The 23,599-nt window shown below is 39.2% G+C and overlaps 1 protein-coding gene across 3 annotated transcripts in view; it reads right to left on the reverse strand.

The window, feature by feature from the left end:
• Nucleotides 1-293: 293 nt before the first annotated feature.
• The window catches only part of TTBK2 (tau tubulin kinase 2), a 181,525-nt gene continuing 158,219 nt past the window's right edge, over nt 294-23,599 (reverse strand). For all 3 annotated transcript variants that reach the window (XM_072740624.1, XM_072740626.1, XM_072740625.1), the window contains 3 exons: nt 22,345-22,933; nt 11,248-12,521; nt 294-7,353 (listed from right to left, as the gene is read on the reverse strand). In XM_072740624.1, coding sequence (XP_072596725.1) covers nt 6,891-7,353; nt 11,248-12,521; nt 22,345-22,933 — 2,326 coding nt within the window. In that variant the 3' untranslated portion in view covers nt 294-6,890. The remainder of the gene's footprint in view (nt 7,354-11,247; nt 12,522-22,344; nt 22,934-23,599) is intronic.

The raw sequence follows: 23,599 nt of genomic DNA on the forward strand, positions 1-23,599 counted from the left end.
TCTCCCTTAGCACTTGCAGTTTTATTACTTCACCTTCAGTTTTATTACACAGGGAAGAGCCTCCCCGTATCCTGGCACTCTGGTTTTTATCTGTAGGGATACTGAACACCTAGCTTCTATTCAGTCCCGTGCTTCTTTTTCTAGGTCACTTCTGGATGTGGTACTGCATTTATAGCAACCTTCTGTTCCCTATTGATCTTGTAACCTCTGGTGCATTCAGTGACTTTATTAAATTCAGAAGGTAGTATTTCCCACTTCTGAAAGTAAACCAACACACAAACAGAACTAGAGTGTGCATGCGGAATGAATATTTTATTACTAGATTATAAAAATAAAATACAAAATAATTTTAAAACAGAACTTAAAACACTGTACAAAGCTTTAATATGATACAAATGGGGAAATTAAATAAATAATTACACTTTTATGTACAGATGGCCTATACAAAAGCACTCCATGTTTCTGCCAATACTCTTATGTCCTTGGTTGCCTGAGCAAAAATGCATAAAGAGGGCTGCTTGGAGGGAAAAGGACAATACAATACCTTTGGAAGTATTTCAAAGAGCAACTTCTCATCACTCTGGTTTCATGAAGAGGAGGAGAAAGGGAGAAAACCTTGGGATTATTAAAGTCCTCTATTCTAACTTACTGGTCTTGCTCGACAAGAGAATTCTTCTGGTTTGTGGTTCAATCGATGTTAACAGCTGCCAACAGTTCATAACTTTCAAGAATTATACCTAAGTCAAAACTAGATGTCTCCCCGTCCCTCTTTCTTCCTAAAAGCTACAAACTGGTAAATAAACGGCCCAATTAAATCAGCACTTGGCAATTTTAGGAATGGAGTCAGGAGGGGGACAGGAGCTGTGCAGGAGAGAGGAGTGTGTGGGTTCAAGCATCAGTCGTCTAATCAGTTCTCTTCTTTCTTCAATTCACTCAATCCAATTTCAGAGCCCCAAGAGGCAGGAGTGTTGTTTACCTCATCTTCCTAACTGTATTTCTGAATGCTTTTTACCTTAGTGAACTAATTTACCTATCTTGTGAATTGTTTAAAAATAAAATAGTTTTGAAAAGTTCTAAGGGCTTTCCCCTCCCTGGGTCATTCCCTAAAATAAATCACATTCAAGCTCTGGTCGCCTTATTTATCCCTGTAAGTGAAGAACAAGACCCAGATTCCAAATATGGGGAAATGCTGTGAATGAATTTTTAATGATTTTAAACTGTGTACTACTGTAAGGCGGGGAGAAAGGATCATATGGCAAGGAGAGTGTATATTAAAAACTTGGGTTTACTCAATGTTCTTTGCTGGGTGAGTGAACACTTCTGTACATAATATGAAATGGTATTAAACTACTGAAAAGAAGGGTAAAATTCCTATCCATCATTAGTATGTAAAATTATGCCATGGGCAAATTCTCTAGTCACATAGGTTCAAATATCTGCCTCATGGAATCCTATTCTATATTTCAAGGAACCCAGAACCTCTGGCCCAGGGGTACCAAAGAGACATGTCAGCATCACCAGCAATACATACTATGCCCATACTGTTACTTCCAATTTAACAGGCAGGCTCTTAAAGTTTCACAGGGTAATGAAAAAAAGGCCTCATTTCCTTTACATGTCTCCTTAGACCAAAGATCCAGCAAAATGTAAGGAACTATTCAAATCATTACTAAATGTTACTTGTTGGTTATTCAGTTTTTTGAGATTGTGTATAATAACTACAAAGTTACCTTGATCTTGTCACATACTTTCATTTTCTGGCCCAACAAATTTGCTCAAGGGGAATAATTAAACAGCAAGCTTATATTTTCAAAGTCAGAGCAAATAATCATTACAACTCAGACAATGTACTGATGGGCCAAGACTCTGATGTCATCATTTCATGTCCAGCCAAGGATTTCTTAGGGACTGAGGTGTGCAGCACCCAAATTCCCCTTCAAATTAATAGGGATCCTTGTCCCATGCCCTGGATTTACCTAAGAACTATAGGAATTCCCTATATACTTCCTGCAGCTCTCCCTCGCACTGTTGGCAACTGGATCTGTAGGCCCCTAAGACTATCTGGGTTAAACGTTCTCCTAATGCCAAAGGGGCAACCAAATGATTGAAAAAATCCAATGATATGATGTTTCCACACTCCTCTCCCATCTTCAAGGTGTACATTAGAGTTCTACTGGATGGGGGCAGGAAGTGGGAGGTCCTCACCACCACCCGGGGGCTTCCATGTACCATGTCTTCCTATGTGGTCTGAGGACCGCAGCTGCTGCGTGTTCCCTTCTCTAAGTTAAGGTCTAAATCTGCACCTGGAACTCGGGTGAATATTGACATGTGGGGACTACTGTAGTGGTTATATGCCTCAATCCTGTAATACTTTTTGTGTTAAAACACAAACTGTACAGACTCAAACTCAAGAAAGTTGAACAATGCCCTGTCACCAACCAGTCTCTCTCTCCTCGGTGATACAGGTGCCAAAATCTGCCTCCCTTTAGGCAAAGTCCCAACACATCTGTGGTAAATGCTCATAAACAGAAGTGGGCAGAATATAAAAGAGTGAATGCAAACAACTTCATTCCAAAATACATGAACATGACAGAAAAAATGATTCCCTAACATACACCATGTTTTGATAGATATAAAGGCATGAAAAAAGTTTTAAATGTGAAAACTTTGATCTCCAAGACTAAATCTAGACTTACCTACAAATTTATATTCAAATGGCCAGAATAAGATGCATTTTTTTCCCCTAAGCCACTGAACTCTGAATTCCGGATCCTGTTTCTCCTATCACCAATTCCTAATGTTAGATTAAGAATGTAGTTCGCAGAACAAAGAATCCTCTGGGGGAAAAAAGCATCTGTTTTTAACTCAAAGCTATCGGGTATAGAAAAACTAATTATAGTTTTAACTATCTGTACGTGGGTTTATAAAACATGCACTAAGTACACTTTTTCCTTGTAGATTGAATGCAACCATAGAAACATTTGCATAAAAATCTGTGGCCTGGAAGGAACCTCTGATGATTACCAAAGAACCTCAAGTTCCCCTAGTGGCTAGGAGCTGGATAGAAAGAGATACTGTACTAGTCCACCGACTCAGGAAGCAGCTGGGATTTGCTTAGTATTTTAAAGCAAATAATACAAAGCGGATAATGACAATAGTGGGTATCAATTATTTTGCTACTTATTCAGGACTGGAATGACTTGGCAACTTTTACAAAAAAACATTCACTTCCCAACATGCAACTTAAGAAACACAAATGTGCTGGTGCCCTTGTCCGCAAAGCCAGCCTGCACACCAAGGTGGGAATGACAGCGCTTGCCTGAGACCTACCACATTCAAAGATGTTTACAGTCTGTGCTTTAAGGTTACATTTGATATGACCCAATTTGCCTTTGTTCGCTATACATTAAAGTTAAATGCCTTTATGCTGTGTAAAAGATTACCAGGTGAAATTTTAATATTTTAGCCAATCTGTATACCCTGGAGATATGGCAGCATAATGTAAGAAGAATGCTATCTACAGGGACTGAGCCCGTGCTAATCCATTTTCTACTCCATCCAAGTAATTCCAGAGACTAGACATGGTGGAGGAGAGGGGAGGGCAAGTAGGACTAGGGTTGTCATTTTTTCATGAGAAGAGAAACCAGGAGGCACTTGATTTTCAAAAGATTATTTTAACTTTTGCCCCATGCTACACTTTTATAGAGTATAGTCTGGCTTGACTTTAATTAGTGGCCATGTCCCTCACCTTAGGTAAAATAACCCAACTGGTTTATAATTACTTGGATGATCCATGCTTGTCACTGAAATCTGAAATATGCCATACTAAAAAAAACTTAAAATAAATTAGAAAAATAAGGAACTAAAACAACAACAATAAATAAATAACCAACTCATTCCGTGTATCATACCTTAAAATAAAGCAAAACCAAAAATCCTGTGCCAAAAATATTTTTTGCTCAGGACTGCTGACTTCTCTTTTAAGCCTGAGACATTGAACATCAAAAAGCACAAACTATGCTTTTAAAAACCATAAAGTAAATCTCTATATAAGATAGTACTTTTAAGTGGACCTATTGATACATTTGATATAACAAGTCTGTTTTCTTTTGAAAGCATCCGAGCAGAAACATCTTTGGTTAACTCTTTCCTCTATTTGCAAAATAAAGTATTCTTATACACTGAGGCTATTTCTCTCTGGATCTGGAGTTCACCAGTGCTATTTAGAAAAGGGGACAACATAGTGGCGGAGTTGGGAGAAAGACAAAAGAAACCAAGAGAGAGAAAATACCCAATTGCCATGTTGCCATCACTGCCTGTTTTGACCATCAGAAGAGAAATACCAAAAAGAAAAAGACACATACCACAATTATAGCCTCATCTGTTTTTCCAATGGTTATGACGGGCACATTTCTCAGGACAGGGGTCAAGATAAAAGCTGTGATAAAAGCTGGCTACTTTTAGTACAATTTCGCCAATACAACAAAAAAAGAAGGTAATTCCTTAACTGTAGATTACTCCACTCCCCCACCATCCAAAAAATAGTGAGGTGAAAAGAAGAATGTAGAATGGCAATTTTTAAGAGATTTTTTCTTTATATCAATTTATGTCAGACCCATGATTATCATCCTAGTTTATCCTCTTTAACCGTAAGGACAGAATTATGAGATTAACATGACAAATTTTTGAGCCAGTATTACAAGCACATACCAGTAATTTTTTCCCCTATTAAAATCTTTTAAAAGTGAAAATTAAATAACATATCTTGGCTTGGAGGCTGCCAACCCTTGCATTATACACAAAGAAGGCAAGAAGAATCTGAAGTGTCCCATGCCAAGAGCATATTTTCAGAAAATGAAGACAGGCAAGGCCCAAGTGTACACGAGGCACACAAAAAGGAATTTCACCATCTGTGATCTTGAAATTACAAATGGAGAATGAGAAAGAATGAGTTTATATAAGCATATGTTTCTCTATATATTTATAAATATTTATATCATTTACCATGAAGACATGCAAGTAGTGTTACAGCAACTATTGTACAATATAATACAGAATGACCGGTCTTCCAATATTACAGTTGCTTTAGTTAAACAGCAAATATATCTTATCTATGGCATTCCTCTGTAGTGCTTGAAACCAGAGAGAAATTAAGATTCCACACTATGCTACATTTTCTTATGAGATCGTATAGGACTCAATAGTGTTTTGAGTTTTGTTTTTTGTTTTTAAAAAAGCTCAACACAGATAAAGAGAACGAGATAAGTTCAGTGCAGCTTCAGGGCAGCTTTGATGCAGCATTAGAATGTATTCACTTGGTGAGGAAATATACTTTTCTTTTTTGTTGTTTTTGTTTGTTTGTTTTGTTTTTTCTGTTTTCCAATTCAACCATATTAGGTTTGGCAGCAAACACAAGGTCAAAGAGAAAGCACAGATGTTTGCTAGAAGGCAAATTTCAACAGCAAGCAGACTGATTTACCTGACCTCAATAAGGTCTCTACAACACAAAACGCCTACAGAGTAGAAAAGAGCCCATTTGAAAAATCTAGCATAATTTACTTTTGCCTGATTTCTGGTAGCAGAAGAGTGAAATTAGAACAAATATGCACCTCCTCGTAGCTTTATAAATTGAGGTTACAAGGAAATCAGGTCCAAAAGCCCAAATATTCAAACTAAAGCACAGGAGAAGCAGGTAATAAAACATTAAAAGATAAATATTGAGCCTAAATTTATTTCCCCAGATACTCATTCCTTATTGGCTAAATGTATAAAATACAAAGTTTGAGGATCATAAGCCTCAACAACGTACCTAATTTCTTTCTATTTTTCTTTCTAAATCTCTAAGAGCATAAAGTCACATTCCACAGCATTGTACTTCCCTGGTATCATCTTGGAGGTTGCTATTGGAAATAGTCGGTATCTAGAAGACCTAAGAAAGCAAGGTCTACTCTGGTTGGTCTTCCTTCCACAAGGACGAGACAAAGGGGAAGAAGGTTCTTTTGTCTTGAATGGTGTTTGCCCCACTCTGTTCCTGTCCTTAAAGCAGTAATGCCTGCACAGTAAGCTCTGCTTACACTTCTTCCTTTACCTAAGTTTCAGTAGTTCTTTTTCACAATAAAAATATACTGAGTTAAAAACTGTTAACTGTTCTTTTTTTCTGCTCCACAGAAAAATATTAGGACACACACACACACACACACCAAAAAAAAAAAAAAAACAAAACAAAAAAAACCCCACCAAACAACTGGATTTGAAATTCTCAGCATGTGTTGCTAAAAGCATATTAGAATGTATTGTTAAAATAAGAGAAAGGAGATTGCATCAGGGGAGATATACTAACTTTAAAAACAGAAATCCAGGGAGGGTAGTAAAAGGTGTGAACTCTCAAACACACAAGCCACAAGTATAGGAGCACTGGCTCCCCAGCGTCAGACTTGTTATATACCCTCATATTAGAGCAATTCTGACTCTCCTAGGTTGGGAAGTTTTGAATGAAAATAATAAAACAAGAAGTTTCGCTTTTGCTATATAATCTCTGAGGAATGCCTTAAAAAAAACAGGCCAAACCCCTTAAAATTCCATTCAATTTCTTACTTCAATTTTTTTGTTTCAAAGGCAGCTAAAAAACGAGAAATCACTTAATCTTCCCCTTGGATTTTGCTGGATTGCCCCTTCCTATGCAAAGGCATTGATTCCTGATCTGCTTGCTGCCTGCCTTAGGTAATTCCTTATCATATATTTATGTCTTCTTATAAATAATTTATCATGTTACTTTCTTTTGCAAGAGAAGATCAACACTGATTTTTTTTTTAAATAGACAGTACAGGGACACACATGCATCAGGTTTAGGAGGAAGATCTCACACCTTTCACAGAGATGCAGCCCGGCTCCTATCTGCTGAGTTTAGTGGCTGACTTACTCTTCCCCGGGGGGGCTTTAGTGCTGGCCGAGTGGTGGTGGAGGCTGCTGGATCCTTTCAGGCCATTCTTGCTGGGTTTGCAATGCTCCTGTTGGCAGGACCTCCTGGAAGAGGAAGATCCTGAGTGGCTGGGAGGTGACTTGCTTCTCCCCAGATGCGGGGATGAACTCCTCTGGTCATGGTGGGGCCGTCCAGCCCTGGATGGTGAGGAACTGGATGTGCGAGGCAAGGAAGAGCTTCGAGGAGAGGCACTGGGACTCCTGCGAGGGACAACTGGACTCTTGGGTGGTGTTTTTGGATTGTGAGGGGATCCTGGACTCTTGCACTGAGTAGTGCTCCGGGGTTTCTGAGATCCATTTTGAAGAATCTGGGCCAGGCGGGAGAAAAGGTCTGAGTCGGAATTGCTACTTCCTAGGACTTTGTATCTGCGGAGCCTTAAAAGAACACAGAAGAATTATTTTCATTTTAATTCAAGTGTATCCAGACATAGTGTCCTCATGACAATGTGTACAATGTGAGTCAAGCCAGCAAACACTGGAAACAGAGTTACTCTTTCACATACCAGTTGTATGACCCTGGACAAATTACTTAACCTCTCCTAGTGTGTATTTTTTTTTTTTAAGTACAGTTGACATACAATGTTATAATAATTTCAGGTATACAGCACAGTGATTCCATAATTCTATAGATTACACAATGTTCACCACCGTAAGCTCTGTTACCATCTGTCACCATACCAGGTTATTATAAGACCACTGACTATACTCTTTTTTGCTGTACTTTCCATCCCTATGTCTTATTTTATAACTTAAAGTTCGTACCTCTTACTATCACCCCTTACCTTCCCTCCCACCCCACTCCCTCTCTGGCAACCAACAGTTTGTTTTCTGTATTTGAGTCTGTTTCTGTTTGTTTGGTTTATTCAGATTTCACATGTAAGTGTGAAAATGCCATATGATTTCACTTATATGTATTTGGTGTCTGTCTTTCTCTAATTTCACTTAGTATAATACCCTCCAAGTCCATCCATGTTGTAAGTGGCAAGATTTTGTTCTTTTTTATGGTTGAGCAATATTCTATTATATTCTATGTACACACACACACCTACATCTTTACCCATTCATCCATTAATGGACACTCAGGTTGCTTCCATATCCTGGCTATTATAAATAATGCTGCTATAAACATAGGTGTGCATATATCTTTTCAAATTAAAAGAAATTGTTTTCTTTGGGGTAAATGCCCAGCAGTAAAATTACTGGATTGTATGGTAGTTCTATTTTTCATTTTTTGTGGGCCATATAGTTTTCCATAGTTGCTACATAAATTACATCCTCACTAGCAGTGCATGTAACCGCTCCCGGCTTTTAATGGGAATACTATCTACCTCCCATGATTACTGAGCAGCCAAGAACACTGGCCCAAGTAAAGTATTTAGTTGGCTGTCTGCCATTCAGGACTTAAATATTGTTAGTCCCTTTCCTCCTAAACCATGTTTGCTCTCCTTCTTCTCCTTCTTCTTCTTCTTTTCTTCTTCTTTCTTATTCTTTCTTCTTTCTTCTTTTTTCTTTCTTCTTCTTCTTTCTTCTTTTTTTTTTTTTTTTACGTTTTTATTTAAGTAATCTGCACACCCAACATGGGGCTCAAACTCTCGACCCAAAGATCAAGAGTCACACACTCTTCTGACTAAGCCAGCCAGGCACTCTGGCATATTTATTCTTCTAATTTTAGGATCAACTTAATGAAATGTCTCTAGCATGTTGGTAAATGAGAGAGAGAGTAAAGCATTTTGTTTAAGGCTCCCACAACAGAAATTTGGCATGTGTATATGCAAACATTAAACCCCACAAAATATAAGTCTTCAACATAAAGTGTACTCTCCAACAGCAGGATCTACAGATAAAAGTATATTTCAGGGCAGCCCCGGTAGCTTAGCGGTTTAGCGCCACCTTCAGCCCAGGGCGTGATCCTGGAGACCCGGGATCGAGTCCCATGTCAGGCTCCCTGCATGGAGCCTGCTTCTCCCTCTGCCTGTCTCTGTCTCTCTTTCTCTGTGTGTGTGTCCCTAATAAATAAATTTTTTAAATCTCAAAAAAAAGTATATTTCAACCACATTTAACACTTTGCAAAAGGAAAGAGTAGTCACTGGTTTCTCTGGGCCTCACTTTCTGTCCCTGACAATAGTCCAAGATTCAGGGTAGCTGGGTTTGGGTGCTGACTGCCCATCTTACTGGCAATTGAATTGGACCTTAGAATTCTAAATCTAGAGAATATTTATATGAACAGCAGTGTCTTCTCTACCCTAAACATCTGCCTTGGCCTAAAATCCATTCAGTTAAAGAATTTAAACCTCAAAGTGCTGACACACCACTTCTTCTAGAAGGAAGTAGGAGAACTTCCAAGGTTGTATTAGCACCTGCAGGATATAGGGGCATAAATAGCCATCAACACCATCACAGGTCAGCAGCAAGCTAATTATTTTTTTCTCTGAATTCTCTCCTCTTCCTTTCTCACCGTCTATGTATTCTGACATGATGAAACTCATTCTGGTTAAGCCTACCCTTGTGGATCTTATAGTAAACTTTGAAGAATGAAATAAAATCCTCCTTCTGTGCCAGGACCTATGTGGGAAAGCTGAACTCCCCCTGAGTTCCCAGATGAGATCCAGGTTGGTCAGCTCTGTAATATTTGACACAATGTCACAAACTTGGATTAGTTACCAAGTGTTACTTTTAAGGGACATGTAAAGTGCTAAGTAATAAGTGATAATCGGGATCCCTGGGTGGCGCAGCGGTTTAGCTCCTGCCTTTGGCCCAGGGCGCGATCCTGGAGACCCGGGATCGAATCCCATGTCAGGCTCCCTGCATGGAGCCTGCTTCTCCCTCTGCCTGTGTCTCTGCCTCTCTCTCTCTCTCTCTATCATGAATAAATAAATAAAATCTTAAAAAAAAAATAAGTGATAATCAAGATTTGTTTGCTGTGGTCCAAAGCAGCCCAAGTTGCCACAGATACATTACCTCTATTAAGTACAGAGGATAAGCAGAAGGAAGAGGGGACCTGTGGCTACTGTTCATGGAATCACCTTTCCAAAATGTCTCAAATGACTGCTGTTTACTCATTGTCATTCTTCCTGTGGAAGTCTAGTTCCACTGGCACTTCAAATCCAATGCTTAGGCACTCTTAAACCTGAAACCCTATAGCAACTCAGAACTAAATTTACCTTAGCTAAGGGGAGCAAGTTCTGCTGCGTAATGATACAGACAGAATCTCACTTTAATATACTTCAGGGACACCTGGGTGATTCAGCAGTTGAGCATCTGCCATAGGCTCATCGCATGATCCTGGGGTCCGGGGATCAAGTCTCATATCGGGCTCCCTGAGAGGAGCCTGCTTCCCCCCCCCCCCCATCTATGCCTCTCTCTGTGTCCTTCACGAATAAATAAAATCTTAAAAAAAAATAATACACTTCAGAATCCATAACATGTGGAGACCTTCTGTTGTACTAACAGGCTATGGTCTTCATGTATTTTGATTTCCACCTTGTTTTTGTTAAGTGGCCATCCTTTTTTTCATTCTTCTCCAAAGGTTTAGACCATTCTAGTCTGTGGAATGAGTAATTGCTCCACAAGGAAAGCACTCTTAACTGGTTTATCACCACCCCCCTGCCCAGGATTTTCCTCTCTCCTTTAAAATATAATCACACTGTGGCCAACTATATATGAGAATACTTCAATAAACAAGTATGCCATATAGTTAATATTAATCTAATACTTTTTATTATGTATGGATTTATGTATCATGAGACCTAGGGAAACTGCCTATAGGGTTTTTGTGTTTGTTTAATTCATTATAATCAGATAAATAGCACTGTTACCAGGGCCCACTCATCAATTTACAGACACAACCTTTTTCACTGGAATTTGACATCATAGTGATACCTGTTATAATGGGATTCTGACTAGAAAAAGCTGTAAAATTACTGAGTATCTAGCAGTTAAAATGGACTAAAAGAGAAGTAAACTATGTTGTGTACTAACCAAGCCCTGCACAAAGCTCTACATGCATGCAACCTTATTTTATCCTCCCCCAAACCATGAGGCAAATAGAAGACCTATTTTATAGATGAGGAAACTAAGGGTCACACTGCTAGAGGGTGGGAGAGCTAAGAATAAATTTGGATCAGCATGACCTTGTCTACGGCTATAAGGCTTGGGGAAGGTAGGAAGGAAACAAGACGAGAAGCAGGCAACAAATAAATGAAACCACTGATATAATCAGACAAAGAAATAACACTGTGCACTTAACATAGTAAGAACACGGAACATTACCTGGCTTCTACTCCAGGCCTCGTGGGTGGCTTTCCTGGTGGTGGCCGAGGCAAGAACTGAGTTGAAGTTGCGCTGCTGACTTGATCTGTGTTGACCCAAGAAACTGGCCGTGGAATTTTGCTCTTTCTGGACTGGGAAATGATGGGTGACAGAAAGCTGTCTTCGGCTGATCTGCTCAGGTGTGAATCCACAGCCAGTCTTGAAAAGGGAGCAAAGACTTCCTCCTCAGAAAAGGGAGCAGGAACAGCGGCTAGTCTCTCCTCTAGCAATTTATCAGAGGCACTTGAGAGGTCCCCAAGGAAAGACTTGAGTTGCCTTTTTTCCACCAGAAGCCTGACTAGGTCTGGCTGATAAGCTTTCTTTTGGAGGAGCTTCTCTTTTGCAGACACTGGAGAGGAGGACTCAAAAGTTGAGTCTATCTCTTGTGCTAAAACAGGGATTCGGCTGTGTCTAGTTACAAAGGATGACCTAATCATATCCTTCCGGGATGGGGGACAATGTTCACTCTCTGAAACACAATGAAATAATTCTCCATTTCTAGGGGCCATTTTCTCCCTCTTACCCTCTTGGTGCAAAAAAGTAGACAGGTCTCCCTGCTGACCTGGCAAGTCTTCACTCCTGATGTCATCATCCTTAGATATCTTACTTTTTTGCATTGCTGCCACCTGACCTATCTGTCCTTCAACGTGTGGGTCAATGACTCGTGGAGAAATTTCTGAAGTTCCGACTGCCAGAAGCTTCATTATCTCCTGATTTTTGTCTTGATTTGGCACTACACTAAAAGTCTGTGTCTTTGTCACATCAAGAGGTTCAGTAGTAGCTGAGTGATCCCTTTCCACAGTTACCAAGTCTCCTGGAAGGGAGGCGATCTCAATATAATGCTGCCCTTTGCTTAACTTCTCATCTTCATTATCCAACCCTAGAAGATTGCTTTTCTCTTCGGTTTCCCTAGGGAGACTCTCAAATTCTCTCATAGCCAGTCTGTTATGGTCAGGAAGGTCTTTTGGTCCCAGCTCTTGAGATTTGTTACACTCTCTAATATTGGGTAACAAGTCATGACCAATATGATCTATCTGAAGCCCCAAGTCTGTTCTGCTTCCTCCACTAGGAGGTTCGCCCTCTGTTACAACTAGGCCAGAGAAGTTCTCCTTTGGAGAGTAAAGTTCCACTGTGGGTTCCAAGGGCTGAAGGTCTTTCTTCTCTGGCTGCTGACCATAGTGAAAGCTTCCTGAAGTTGACTGTGTGGATGCCACAGAAGGCCTAGGAATTGTAATCTGGAGAGACAGGAGAAAAAATATTATGCAATAATGTGAAATATAATGAAGATGAGTGGTTTGAAATTTCTCACTTCAAATTCTAATTTATAAGAGGAACACAGATGTTGACCAGGTCTGCCCAACTCATATTTCAAATGAATAATTCTGAATCAAAGTACATGACACTCAAGCTCTCCTACTCAGGAGCTATACAAAACAGTTTCCCTGTGGGCTCATCGCTGCCTTTTCTTTAGACTGCTTTGTGCTCTGGAAGACTGATCTCTATGGACTGCATGATCCAGGCTCCCCTGCCTTCTGCTTTCTGGCCTGGTTCGCCCAATGGGCAGTTCCAACAAAGAAAATCAGAGGAGAGAAAGGTCTGGGTATTATTATTATTTTTAAAAAGATTAATGTATGTATGTATGAAAGAAAGAAAGAGAGAGAGAAGAGAGAGAGAAGAGCAGAGGGAGAAGAACAAGCAGACATGGGGCTCGATTCCATGACCCTGAGATCATGACCTGAGCCAAAATCAAGAGTTGGATGTTCAAGCGACCATGCCACTCAGGCGCTCTAAGTAGTAATTCTCTCTACTTCCTGCCCAAGGGATGGCAGCTTTGGTGGTGGCTACATGCTACCACTTCTGGCCACTGCTGCTATCGCATGGCCCTTCTCCCAGCTTTCGCTCCCTCCTCTTCAAGATAGAAATGGCTCCCTCCACTGATGGTCCTGTTAGTTCTCTTAACTCTACCCACACATCTGTAAACAATTCTTTTCAGTAAATTCTCTCTAAGTTCCCTTGAGTGTGCCAGCTATTTTCTGCCAGAAGCCAGATACAGGATTAGAAGAAAAAAATGACTGGCAAATTATTGTACATTTAAAAGCTCTAGATTTACATTCTTTTCCTATAACGCCTATAAATCAAACAATGTTAGGAATATTTTATCTTTCTATAAGCAAAGACATACAAAGATGTTTCCTAATGTTTCATTACCTTCTTTAATTTTTTTAAGGTCAAACCTATGATAAATTAAATTCTACCATCCTTCCACTGAGGTCATTTCAATTCTATGTAAATGAGATTCAATGTCTAGTAAGAATGCCCTTTCTTAAGACTCCACATTTTCACATTTGTTAAAAGTAACATGTAAGGAAAAAAAAAGACACTTAACGAGGCAGAAAATATCAACCACATAAACTGACACGAAAAAAGCTTTTCTGAAAAATCAAAGTAGTTAATTACTTAATGAAGCTAATTTAGTTCTAGGAAAACTATGGAAATTGGTCTGAATTCAAAGCAAAATGAATTTAGAACTGTTCATGGGAGATTCTACTTAGACCCCACTTTAGTCCAAAGACATTAAGTAATCAATGTTGTTCCAGAGTCAGAGAAATTGTCTGGCTCTGTTTCTCTGTGTGTCAGGAATACAATTAGGTTTAAGAACATGTAAAGCTTGTCCTAAGCCCATCCCAGGAGAAAACACCAAACTAATGTCCTGAAATAGCTCTTGAATGGAACCAGTATCCTGAGGACCTTTAGGTTAGTTGAATAAAGACAGGCTTTTTGGATTCAGATGTGAAGTCTTAAAATAAAGCCCAGACTTCTAGGAAAAGAGAGTGAGTTCTAGAGGTGCTGTTGCCCTTCAGGAAGTTCCCTTATATTTGTTATCTCTTTCATTATTCTAAAATATATTCAGACAGCAATTTTCTAGTATACATTAAAAATCATATTAAAACCTAAAATGTACAGTTACTTACTATTCAAAATATAATTTTTAAGACCTGAGAATGATGGTGGTAAGAAAATCAGGTAAGAAGTTATAAAAATGCCAAAGAACAAGAGACATGACTCTATCTACATTCAAAATAAACCAACAGTCACTTCATTATTATATGTAATTCCAAAAACATCAGCCAAAATAAACTCAGCACTGTTTACAAAAATAATAGTCCACTGCTCTTCTGAGATTGGAATAAGGGAATCCATGCCCTTCTGAGCTTAACTCATCTTAGATTCAGAATATAAAAGGATGTGTGTATGTGATCTGACAAAAGGGGTGACAATCTTGTGCACAGAAAAGATACAGAAACCTCCACACAGGATAATCTATTTTCCTGAAAAAGATTCTGAGCAATTACAATAAAGTGCATAAAATACTCTCATATAATATTTGTACAGTACTTTAAATTTCTAAAATATTCCTAAGGGATCCCTGGGTGGCGCAGCGGTTTAGCGCCTGCTTTTGGCCCAGGGCGCGATCCTGGAGACGGGGGATCGAATCCCACATCAGGCTCCCGGTGCATGGAGCCTGCTTCTCCCTCTGCCTGTGTCTCTGCCTCTCTCTCTCTCTCTCTGTGTGACTATCATAAAAAAAATAAATAAATAAAAATAAAATAAAATAAAATAAAATAAAATAAAATATTCCTAAAATCATTTTTATTAATTCCATTTCATATCTGCCCTATATTTTAATTGGGTGCTATTATTTATACAAATTTCACAAATGAGGAAAAAACATGGTCAAAAAAAAGTTGGAGAAAGATCTTAAGGATTTTGAAAGTCATGCATAGCACAGCACAGCCTATTGACATGCATTACACTCAAATGAAGTCTGGAAAAGAGTCTGCATAACTATTGTCTGACGAGATAAAAGGAAAAAAGCCAAAGATCAATAGCTAAATATAGAAAAAGGAAGACTAATTCTAATTATAGCTGAAAAGAACTTTCTTAACCTTAGACTACAAGCCACAAAAGTAATTTCCATACTTGGGACACTTTACAAACAGATTAAATCAATGATCTTCCAGTAAGCCAGATGCATCTTTTCTATCCTTAGTTTCTATAATTCACAAACATTTCATTAAGGCATGAGTTCACTCCTTCTGTTCTCTAACTGTATAACGTAAATACCTTTTTACAGAACTAGGAAATGACTGCGATATTTTCCATTTCTTTCATATTAGTTTTACTAACGACTGCTACTCAGTTTGACTAATATCAGCCTCATCACTTTTTAGTTCACATAAAGCAGCTTCGTTATTTATAATCACCCAATGTTTACAACAGGCCAGAGAGCAAGAGACAATAAACTGCAAACTGACAATGATTTACATTTAGCTTATACATAATTACCCATTAACTTTTATCTCACTCAAGGATTGTAATGTTATTAATAAAAACAGCCTCTCTTCCAAATAAAAGGTATGTAATACATGAAATATCTAGATCTCATTTTGGTTTTTTGACAAATTATTTATGAGATATAGGCAGAATAATCTATTGGTTCCTACTATAGCCAAGAATAACAGAGTTACATGAACACATTCCTGGTCTATTAAAAAACTTAAATTTTAAGGATTCACATTTCTTTGGGCCATTCAAATTCCCCAAAGACTTCTTTTGTTTAAAACATCTTTACGTGATACTTTATACAAGTGTTGAAAATTATGAATAAAACACTATTACTGAACCATGTATCTATCACATTTTTATTTTTAGAGAGTGCAGAGCAGTGATAACATCTGAGTAATAAGAGGCCCTGCATACTAAAAGAATGTCCCCCTCTCTCTTTACCCCGATTGTTTACTCTGACCACATTTATGCTGGTTACTATGGTTGAAGATGTTGCTATACTGTGACTTGGCTTACAGATACAGGGGCTAGTGGGAGGAGGAATGGAGCAGGCAGCAATATGCCACACGGGTGGAGAAAACTGAAAACTGGAAGCCTCAAGACCTAAGTCAACAAAAAGGAGAAGCTGCCTTTTCCCTTCCCATGTTTTCCCACTCCTCCGAGAGACATTCATCATTAATAGTTACAGTGCATTTTGTAGGATTTGAACCTATAAGGATTTTGTGGGGATACTAAAAATCATAAGCAAGGCACAGCTCACACCCAAAGATTAGAAGTCATAGAAAAAACAGACTGAGGGATCCCTGGGTGGTGCAGCAGTTTGGTGCCTGCCTTTGGCCCAGGGCGCGATCCTGGAGATCCGGGATCGAATCCCACATTGGGCTCCTGGTGCATGGAGCCTGCTTCTCCGTCTGCCTATGTCTCTGCCTCTCTCTCTCTCTCTCTCTGTGTGACTATCATAAATAAATAAAAATTAAAAAAAAAAAGAAAAGAAAAAACAGACTGAAATAAAAATATTTTTGGCTGGCCTGTAATTACACACCACACACATGACTACAGGATGTCATGGTCAATTTTCAAGACTCTTCATGCAATATTGGAAGACACTTGCCAGTTTAAATCTAGTTCAACTATTCCCAACTTGCATAACCTACAGATTTCTATCATAGCATGTATAACACTTAAATTGTTTCCCTTTACTAGCCTGCTAGCCTGAAGACCCTTGAAAGCAGTGAGGAGACTAACTGGGCTTTGAATTCTTTGATGTCTAATGCAGTACTTGACACACAGTGAATGCTTGACAATTTTTGAATACATGATTGAATCATTATCACTGGATACTTGGGTCCTTTCCAGGAAGCCTCTCCCAAGTGGTATAGTCCAGTCTATTATTTGAATAATATAATATTCAATATTGAATAATAACTTCACAAATGGGCTTTCATGACTTCCCAAATCAGTCCATAAAATTTCTGGTCTTTTCTCTTCACAGACTGAATTATACTATCATATGTAATTTCAGAGATATAATCACATACAAACAAAACTTTCCTATAATTATAATGACCAAATTTTCCAGATCAAAAATAGGTAACCATGGTCAGACGGAAGACATACGGCCACTCCCTAGTCAAGGTACCTGAAGATCAATGCAGATTTCTGCTGCAAAATCCATTTCAAGTTAACAGGTGGCAATTATTCCTGAAAGTCTTTATCTTTTCACATGATTAAAGTATATACCATTAAAACATTACATGAATCATTCCTTTTTTCAATGGAGGCTCTGAGTAACTCCATGAGCTTCCATAGAGTCCCTCTAGTTTATACAAGGACTCTAAACACTCAGTGGAACACATTTTACTGAGAAAGCCACATGAAACTACTATTTCAAATAAGCTGTACCACTAAAATGTCTCTCAAGTTCTCACTGCAATTTTCACAGTTCAACCCTTCACCGTATTTGCTTGGATTAATGCCAAAGTGCCCTCACTGGCTGCTGCCCCCACCCATTCTCTCCCACTCAGCTCCCAAACAGCATGTTACTCCCCTCCCCCAGTCTTATCAGTTTCTTGTAGGAAAAGGCACTTAGATTCTAGATCGCATATTTAAATACTCTGAAGTCTGGTGCTTCCAGGCTCTACACCCCTGCATATACTACTGTATTCTCTGCCTGACACCCCTGCATCTCTCTCCACCGAACTAACATGCTTCAGAGTCCTCTTACTTTTAAAATGAACCTTAATCTTCCCAGAAAAAGATTTTTAATTTTTATTTCCTCCCCAATTATGAAAGTAGTTTTAAACATTTCAGTTTTCATGGTTAAAAAAATAGAAAATAAAAGAAAAGCTCAGAAAATAAAATAAAACAAAAACACCCAATATCACACTCCCCAGTCCTAGGCAGGCTATCTGTGTCCTCACATTTGTGTCCATGGTTCCACTAGAATCAGTTCATGCTGTTTAAGGTAACTGTTAGACGTAGGCCTTTGGTGCCAACTGTTTATCCTTGGGGTATAGCATAAAGCCTGGAATTTAGGAGACAATAGAACTGAAGGAATAGAAAGATCAGAATTAAGGAATGCAATCATTGCTGATCTGAACTTTATAGTAGTCGTTTTGGTACTCCTGTAAATACAGTCAGAGGAATCCTCTTAATAGAAGCTATCAGACAGATCACAAAAAATTTACATAACTCCTTTTCATTTTGTCCTGCTCCCACTATGTACATTATTGTACACCCCCTTCTTCTTCTCAATGTCCAAGAAACAAGTCAGTGAGAAAATTCCTTCAGAATGTTGATAATCCCCTGGTGCAAGGAACAGAACAGATTATTTCACTGTCCTACGGCTTGATGTCATCAGTGCAAAAAAGGATAATATTCTCTCTGTTTGCTCCATAGAGTTGTTGTTAGAATCAAATAGGAAAGTATTCTATGAAATATAAATATAAGATAATATGGTAGCCAGTCTCTATGATGGTCCCCAATGACCTCGGCCCCCTAGTATTCATTTTATATTCCCACCCACATTGTAGCACGTTTGGTCTGAGTGACCAACAGAATACAACAGAAGTGATGGTATGCCCCTTCTGAGATTAGGTTATAAAAGAAACTATGGCTTCTATCATGGTGGAGGCCTGTTCGCTCTACGACCCCAACCTCTCCCATGTCTCGGTCTCTTTCTCTCCTGATTTAATGGGAAAGCCAGCTGCCATGTCAAGAATGGAGAGACCCATGTGGTAAGGAACCAAAGTCTCTGGCTAACAGCAACTGAGGAACTGAGGCCTGCCAACAGCCATTGGGTGCGCCTGGAAGTGGATCTTCCCATTTTGGTTGAACCTTACAATGATTTTAACCTTAGGTGACAGCTTGACAGCAACCTCATGAGAGACCCTGAGGCAAAACCATCAGATTGAACCACTCCTACACAATTAACCCTCAAAAACAGTGTGAAATAACTGTGTTGTTTAAAGCTGCTAAATTTGGGGTAATCTGTTACACAGCAACAGGTAACATAGTAGAGGTATTATTTCACATTTATATTACTTCCAAAGGTAATATTAAAATGAAGCACTTGCTTTCTATTTTAAGATTTTATTTATTTACTTAACAGAGAGAGAGAGAGAGAGAGAGAGCATGCACAAGCAGAGGGAGTGGTAGGTAGAAGGACAAGGAGAAGCAGGGTTCCTGTCAATTAGGGAGCCCAATGTGGCACTCAATCCCAGGACCTGGGGATTACAACCTGAGCTGAAGGCAGATGCTTAACTCACTAAGCCCAAGTACTTGGGCCCAAGTACTAGCCCAAGTACTAGCTTTCTAAATGACCATCTAGAACCAAGAGATCATGTGGTATAATCTGCCTTGATACTCAGTATTTCAAAGAACTCTTCCAATTCTACATTACTTTTCAAATCTAACCTTCTGTCTACCAACAGTGATTACTCAATGTCACATATGAAACTGGTCACATTCTTTCCACAGTTCCTGCCACTCTGGACCAGGAGTCAGACTTCTTTTGGAAACAGTTCATTTTCTTTTGTTTTTCTTCTTGACCCTTGTTCATTTATGCTAGCTTAATTTTGTCTCTCCATTTTCTAATCAAAACAATTCACTATTTTTCTCTTATAAGCCAAAGGATGGTCTAATTTACCCCCTGTAAATCCATGTTGTTTAGCATTGTTTTAGAAATGACTGACAGTGGGCCAATTTCAACACTCTTTACCCAAGGAAAAAATTTTAATTGCCAACACAGCCCCAAACCAATTTCTTTCAAATTTAAAAAATGTATCCATCTTTCAAAATCTATCATCTAAAAATTTGACAGACGCTATTTGATAATTAATGGTTTCATGTATTTGGGTAAGGGAAGTCCTAACTAATGCTTATTAATCTGCACTAAGAAACAAAGAGGCTGCTGAAGTTCTCATCGGTTAATTTACTATGCCAACTATGCCTGTAATATAGTTAAATTTTGCTTTGTCCATTTTTATGGTTCCTACATATTTTTTTAAAAATATTTATTTATTCAGAGAGAGCGAGAGAGAGGCAGAGACACAGGCAGAGGGAGAAGCGGCTCCATGCAGGAAGCCCGACATGGGACTTGACCCCGGGTCTCCAGGATCACACCCAGAGCTGCAGGTGGCGCTAAACCGCTGCGCCACCGGGGCTGCCCGGTTCCTACATATTTTAAAACATCAGTCATGTTTTTTTTTTCATGTCATCATAAAAGAGAAACAAGCTTGAGTGAAAAAGATACAGACTAAACAAAGTGTTTCCTATCAGAAAATTTAAAATATTCAGATAGCCCAGTAATACGTTTTAGCGTGTTATCCAAGCTAGAACATATAATCAGAGTTGCTAGAGATGTAGAGACGCTAATTGGCAATACTCCCTATTTAATGTGTCTGTAGTAAATTAGGAAAATAATAACATCTGCTTTGCAAAAGTAAACTCTGAATTTAAGCTCAAGAAGAGAATCAAGATAAATATGTTTTTCACCTAATCCCCCCTAAGTGAAGGAAATAGTAAGTTTATTACCTTAGACACAAATATACAAGTGATACAGCTGACATTTCTTTAGAGAACTTCAGTTAAGAAAAATATTTTTATTTAAAGATACCTGAAAATGAAGTCAAACATATAATATCAAATATATGAATGCCAAGTCTTTCAAGAATTTGACAGAGAAAATGTTGCAGGTCGTGTATGAGAACCATGCCAACAAGGCAAAAACTACAAGTGGAATCAAGACGTTAGAAGGCCTCTTTGAGAGGAAGCACACCAGAATGCAGCAGAAAAATGCCTGAGCGGCAGTGAGTGCACAGCATGAAACAGGTGACGAAAAGAAGAAACTGAATGTGGGGAGATGGAAAGAGGGAATGAAACAGTAAAGAGGAATTTGGGAGGAAAAGGGATAAGGGGGAGGGAGGAAGGTGGCTGGGTTTGCCTCTAGTCCATAGGTTACTGTGTATAATTTGTAAAAGGATCCTCCTCAAAGAGGAAACAGACATGCACAAAGATGCACAGTCTGGGCTAGATTTCAGCCCCTACTTGCTCCCTTGGCTAGGCCACTTCATTCAGTGAACCTGTATAACTGTACAAAGCAGTCCTGGAAAAGAAGGAAAGACAAAGTAACTCTAATGAAGAACGAAGCAGGCATTTATTTTCCTATGTTGAAGTGCAGGTGAATTCCTACAGAGCTGTACAGAAAACCAAATTTTGTTATTTTCTCTCATTGTTTTACACCTGCATTTGGAATTGTGTTCTAATAAAAAACATTTCAGCTAATAAAAAACAACAATGTTGTTTCTGGTGAGTTGGAAGAGAGGGCTGCTAAATGATTATGAAATTTAAGGAAATCTGGGACTCCTGCTTATGGAAGGACAGATGTACCTGTCCTCAGGCTGGAGCCAAAGACCTGTGTACACAGTTTCCTTACTGCCAACATATTCGGCTTTTCCAGGGCTCCTGTTGCTCACCATCATAGGGGCATCACTGCTCACTGATAATAAAGGGTGAAGGTGTCTCCAGCTGAATCCCCAAACTGAGAGTAAAGAGGAGTTTCTTCAAAATGTTCCTTTGCAGAAGACCTTAGTCACAACTATTTTCAGCTACTTGTTAAAATGCAGACCCCTGGGTTCACTCTAGCCCAGGCCTACTGAAGCAGAAGCTCTGGAAGAGAGGCCAGAACTCTGTATTTTAGAACAATGGACAGACATTAAAGCTGGAAAACTGTTTAAGAGTAATGTAAAATATGACAAATTTCTCTGTGGAGATTACAAAAAAAAAAAAAAAAAAAGGCAACAGAACAAAGAGAATCAAGCCTAGGCAAGTGTATGCTATAAAGTAGAAACCACATTTACCTTCCTCACCAGATTTATAATGTAGAAATTAAAAATCTCTAGGATGACAAATTTTTAAAGTCATATCTAAATGCATAGATAGATAGCTCTTGTGGTCTAATTATAAATGTTCTAAAATTAGGTTATAATGACACTTCATGTGTTGAGTCCATCCTGATAGGACTCACTTGTTTTGATAATTTTCAAAATGGATGACTGAGTATAGAATTTAGTCCCAACATCACTCCCTACCCACCCCCCTTCTGCCAAACTTAGGCATCTGCTGAACTATCTTAGTTGATCAACTATTAGTTCTTTTTAAACAGCACCTTGAGTGGATAATAGAGAAAAAGAATAGCAACAAATCTCTTACCGCTGTGAGGGGTCCTTCTGCTTGCGCTTCCATCGGACTTGTGGGCGTCACTGTAATAAACTGACTGGCAGCTCCAGCCTGTAGTTCTAGCCTATCTGTGTACTGTTCTGAAGCAGCAGTGGCAGGGCACTCCCCAGAAAGTACTAAGACCACACCTGAGGTTTCTTTCTTTAAATGATCACTTTCTGCCCAAGGACCCAGTAGAAGCTTCTCATCTTGAGGTGATTCCTCCAGGACTTGAAGTACTTCAGGCTCTTCATCAGAAGGGCTTCCAGTTGTTTTATGGCCTAAAGCCTCATTTGTCCTGAAATCCCGAAGGTCCTGCTCCTTGTCCACAATCACCCATTCTTTGGAATCAACCTCCTGCTTGCAGGAGCTCAAGTTAACTGCTATAAATCCATTGCTGGCACCGCCATCTGCCTGTTCAGGGGTGTTGGCAGAGGCAGGTTTAGAAGCATCTGGAAGATATTCTTCATCATAGTGCCAGATGTGGTCAGTACGAGACACAGCAGGAACACAAGGCTTATGAAGCATAGCAGGGAGAATAGATTCCTTTCCTCCACTCGAATCTTTCTGCATTTTCTCCAGGCTTTAAAAACAGAGAGCAGTTACTCAATTGCTCTAGGAAAATATTTATACACAATCCTATAAGCTCTACACAGAACTAATATTCACACACATGTGACAGAATAATATATTAATAAAGCATAAGGAAGCTTTCACAGGCTGGTAATGTTCTTCTCCACCTGTCATAATCCTGTTTTAGAAGATGGAACCCACAGGAGGAAGATGGCTCTCCTGCTGCAGGGCAGGAGATGGCTCTCCTGCTGCAGGGCAGTCTACTCAGGCTGACTTATGTGATCTCTTTCACCTTCTCTTTACAAATTCAATCACACTGCCCTCTGCTCTCTCTGAGGGACTGAGGCAGAACTTAGCTAAGGGGATTTTGCCTCACCAGAAGCCCTATAAAAGGAAATGAAGAAGCTAGTATAGGAAAGGAAATGAGAAGCTAGGCAAATACTTCATGTGTTTTGTTTTCACAGACATATGTAAATGTACACTCCAAGTAAACTCCAAAGGCACCGCTAGCTATTACACCTTCTCAAGCATGCCCAGCCCACTATGTAGCAGCAGTGCACACGGTGGTACTGGGTGGCGATGGGGATGACACAAGGAATATCGTTTGGGTGGATGAAAAGGCAACTGACACTGTATACAAATCTCTCTGCTGGCTGAGGGGCAGGCAATGGTGTAA

This window comes from Vulpes vulpes, chromosome 15, assembly GCF_048418805.1.
Source record: "Vulpes vulpes isolate BD-2025 chromosome 15, VulVul3, whole genome shotgun sequence".
Taxonomy (NCBI): Eukaryota; Metazoa; Chordata; class Mammalia; order Carnivora; family Canidae; genus Vulpes; species Vulpes vulpes.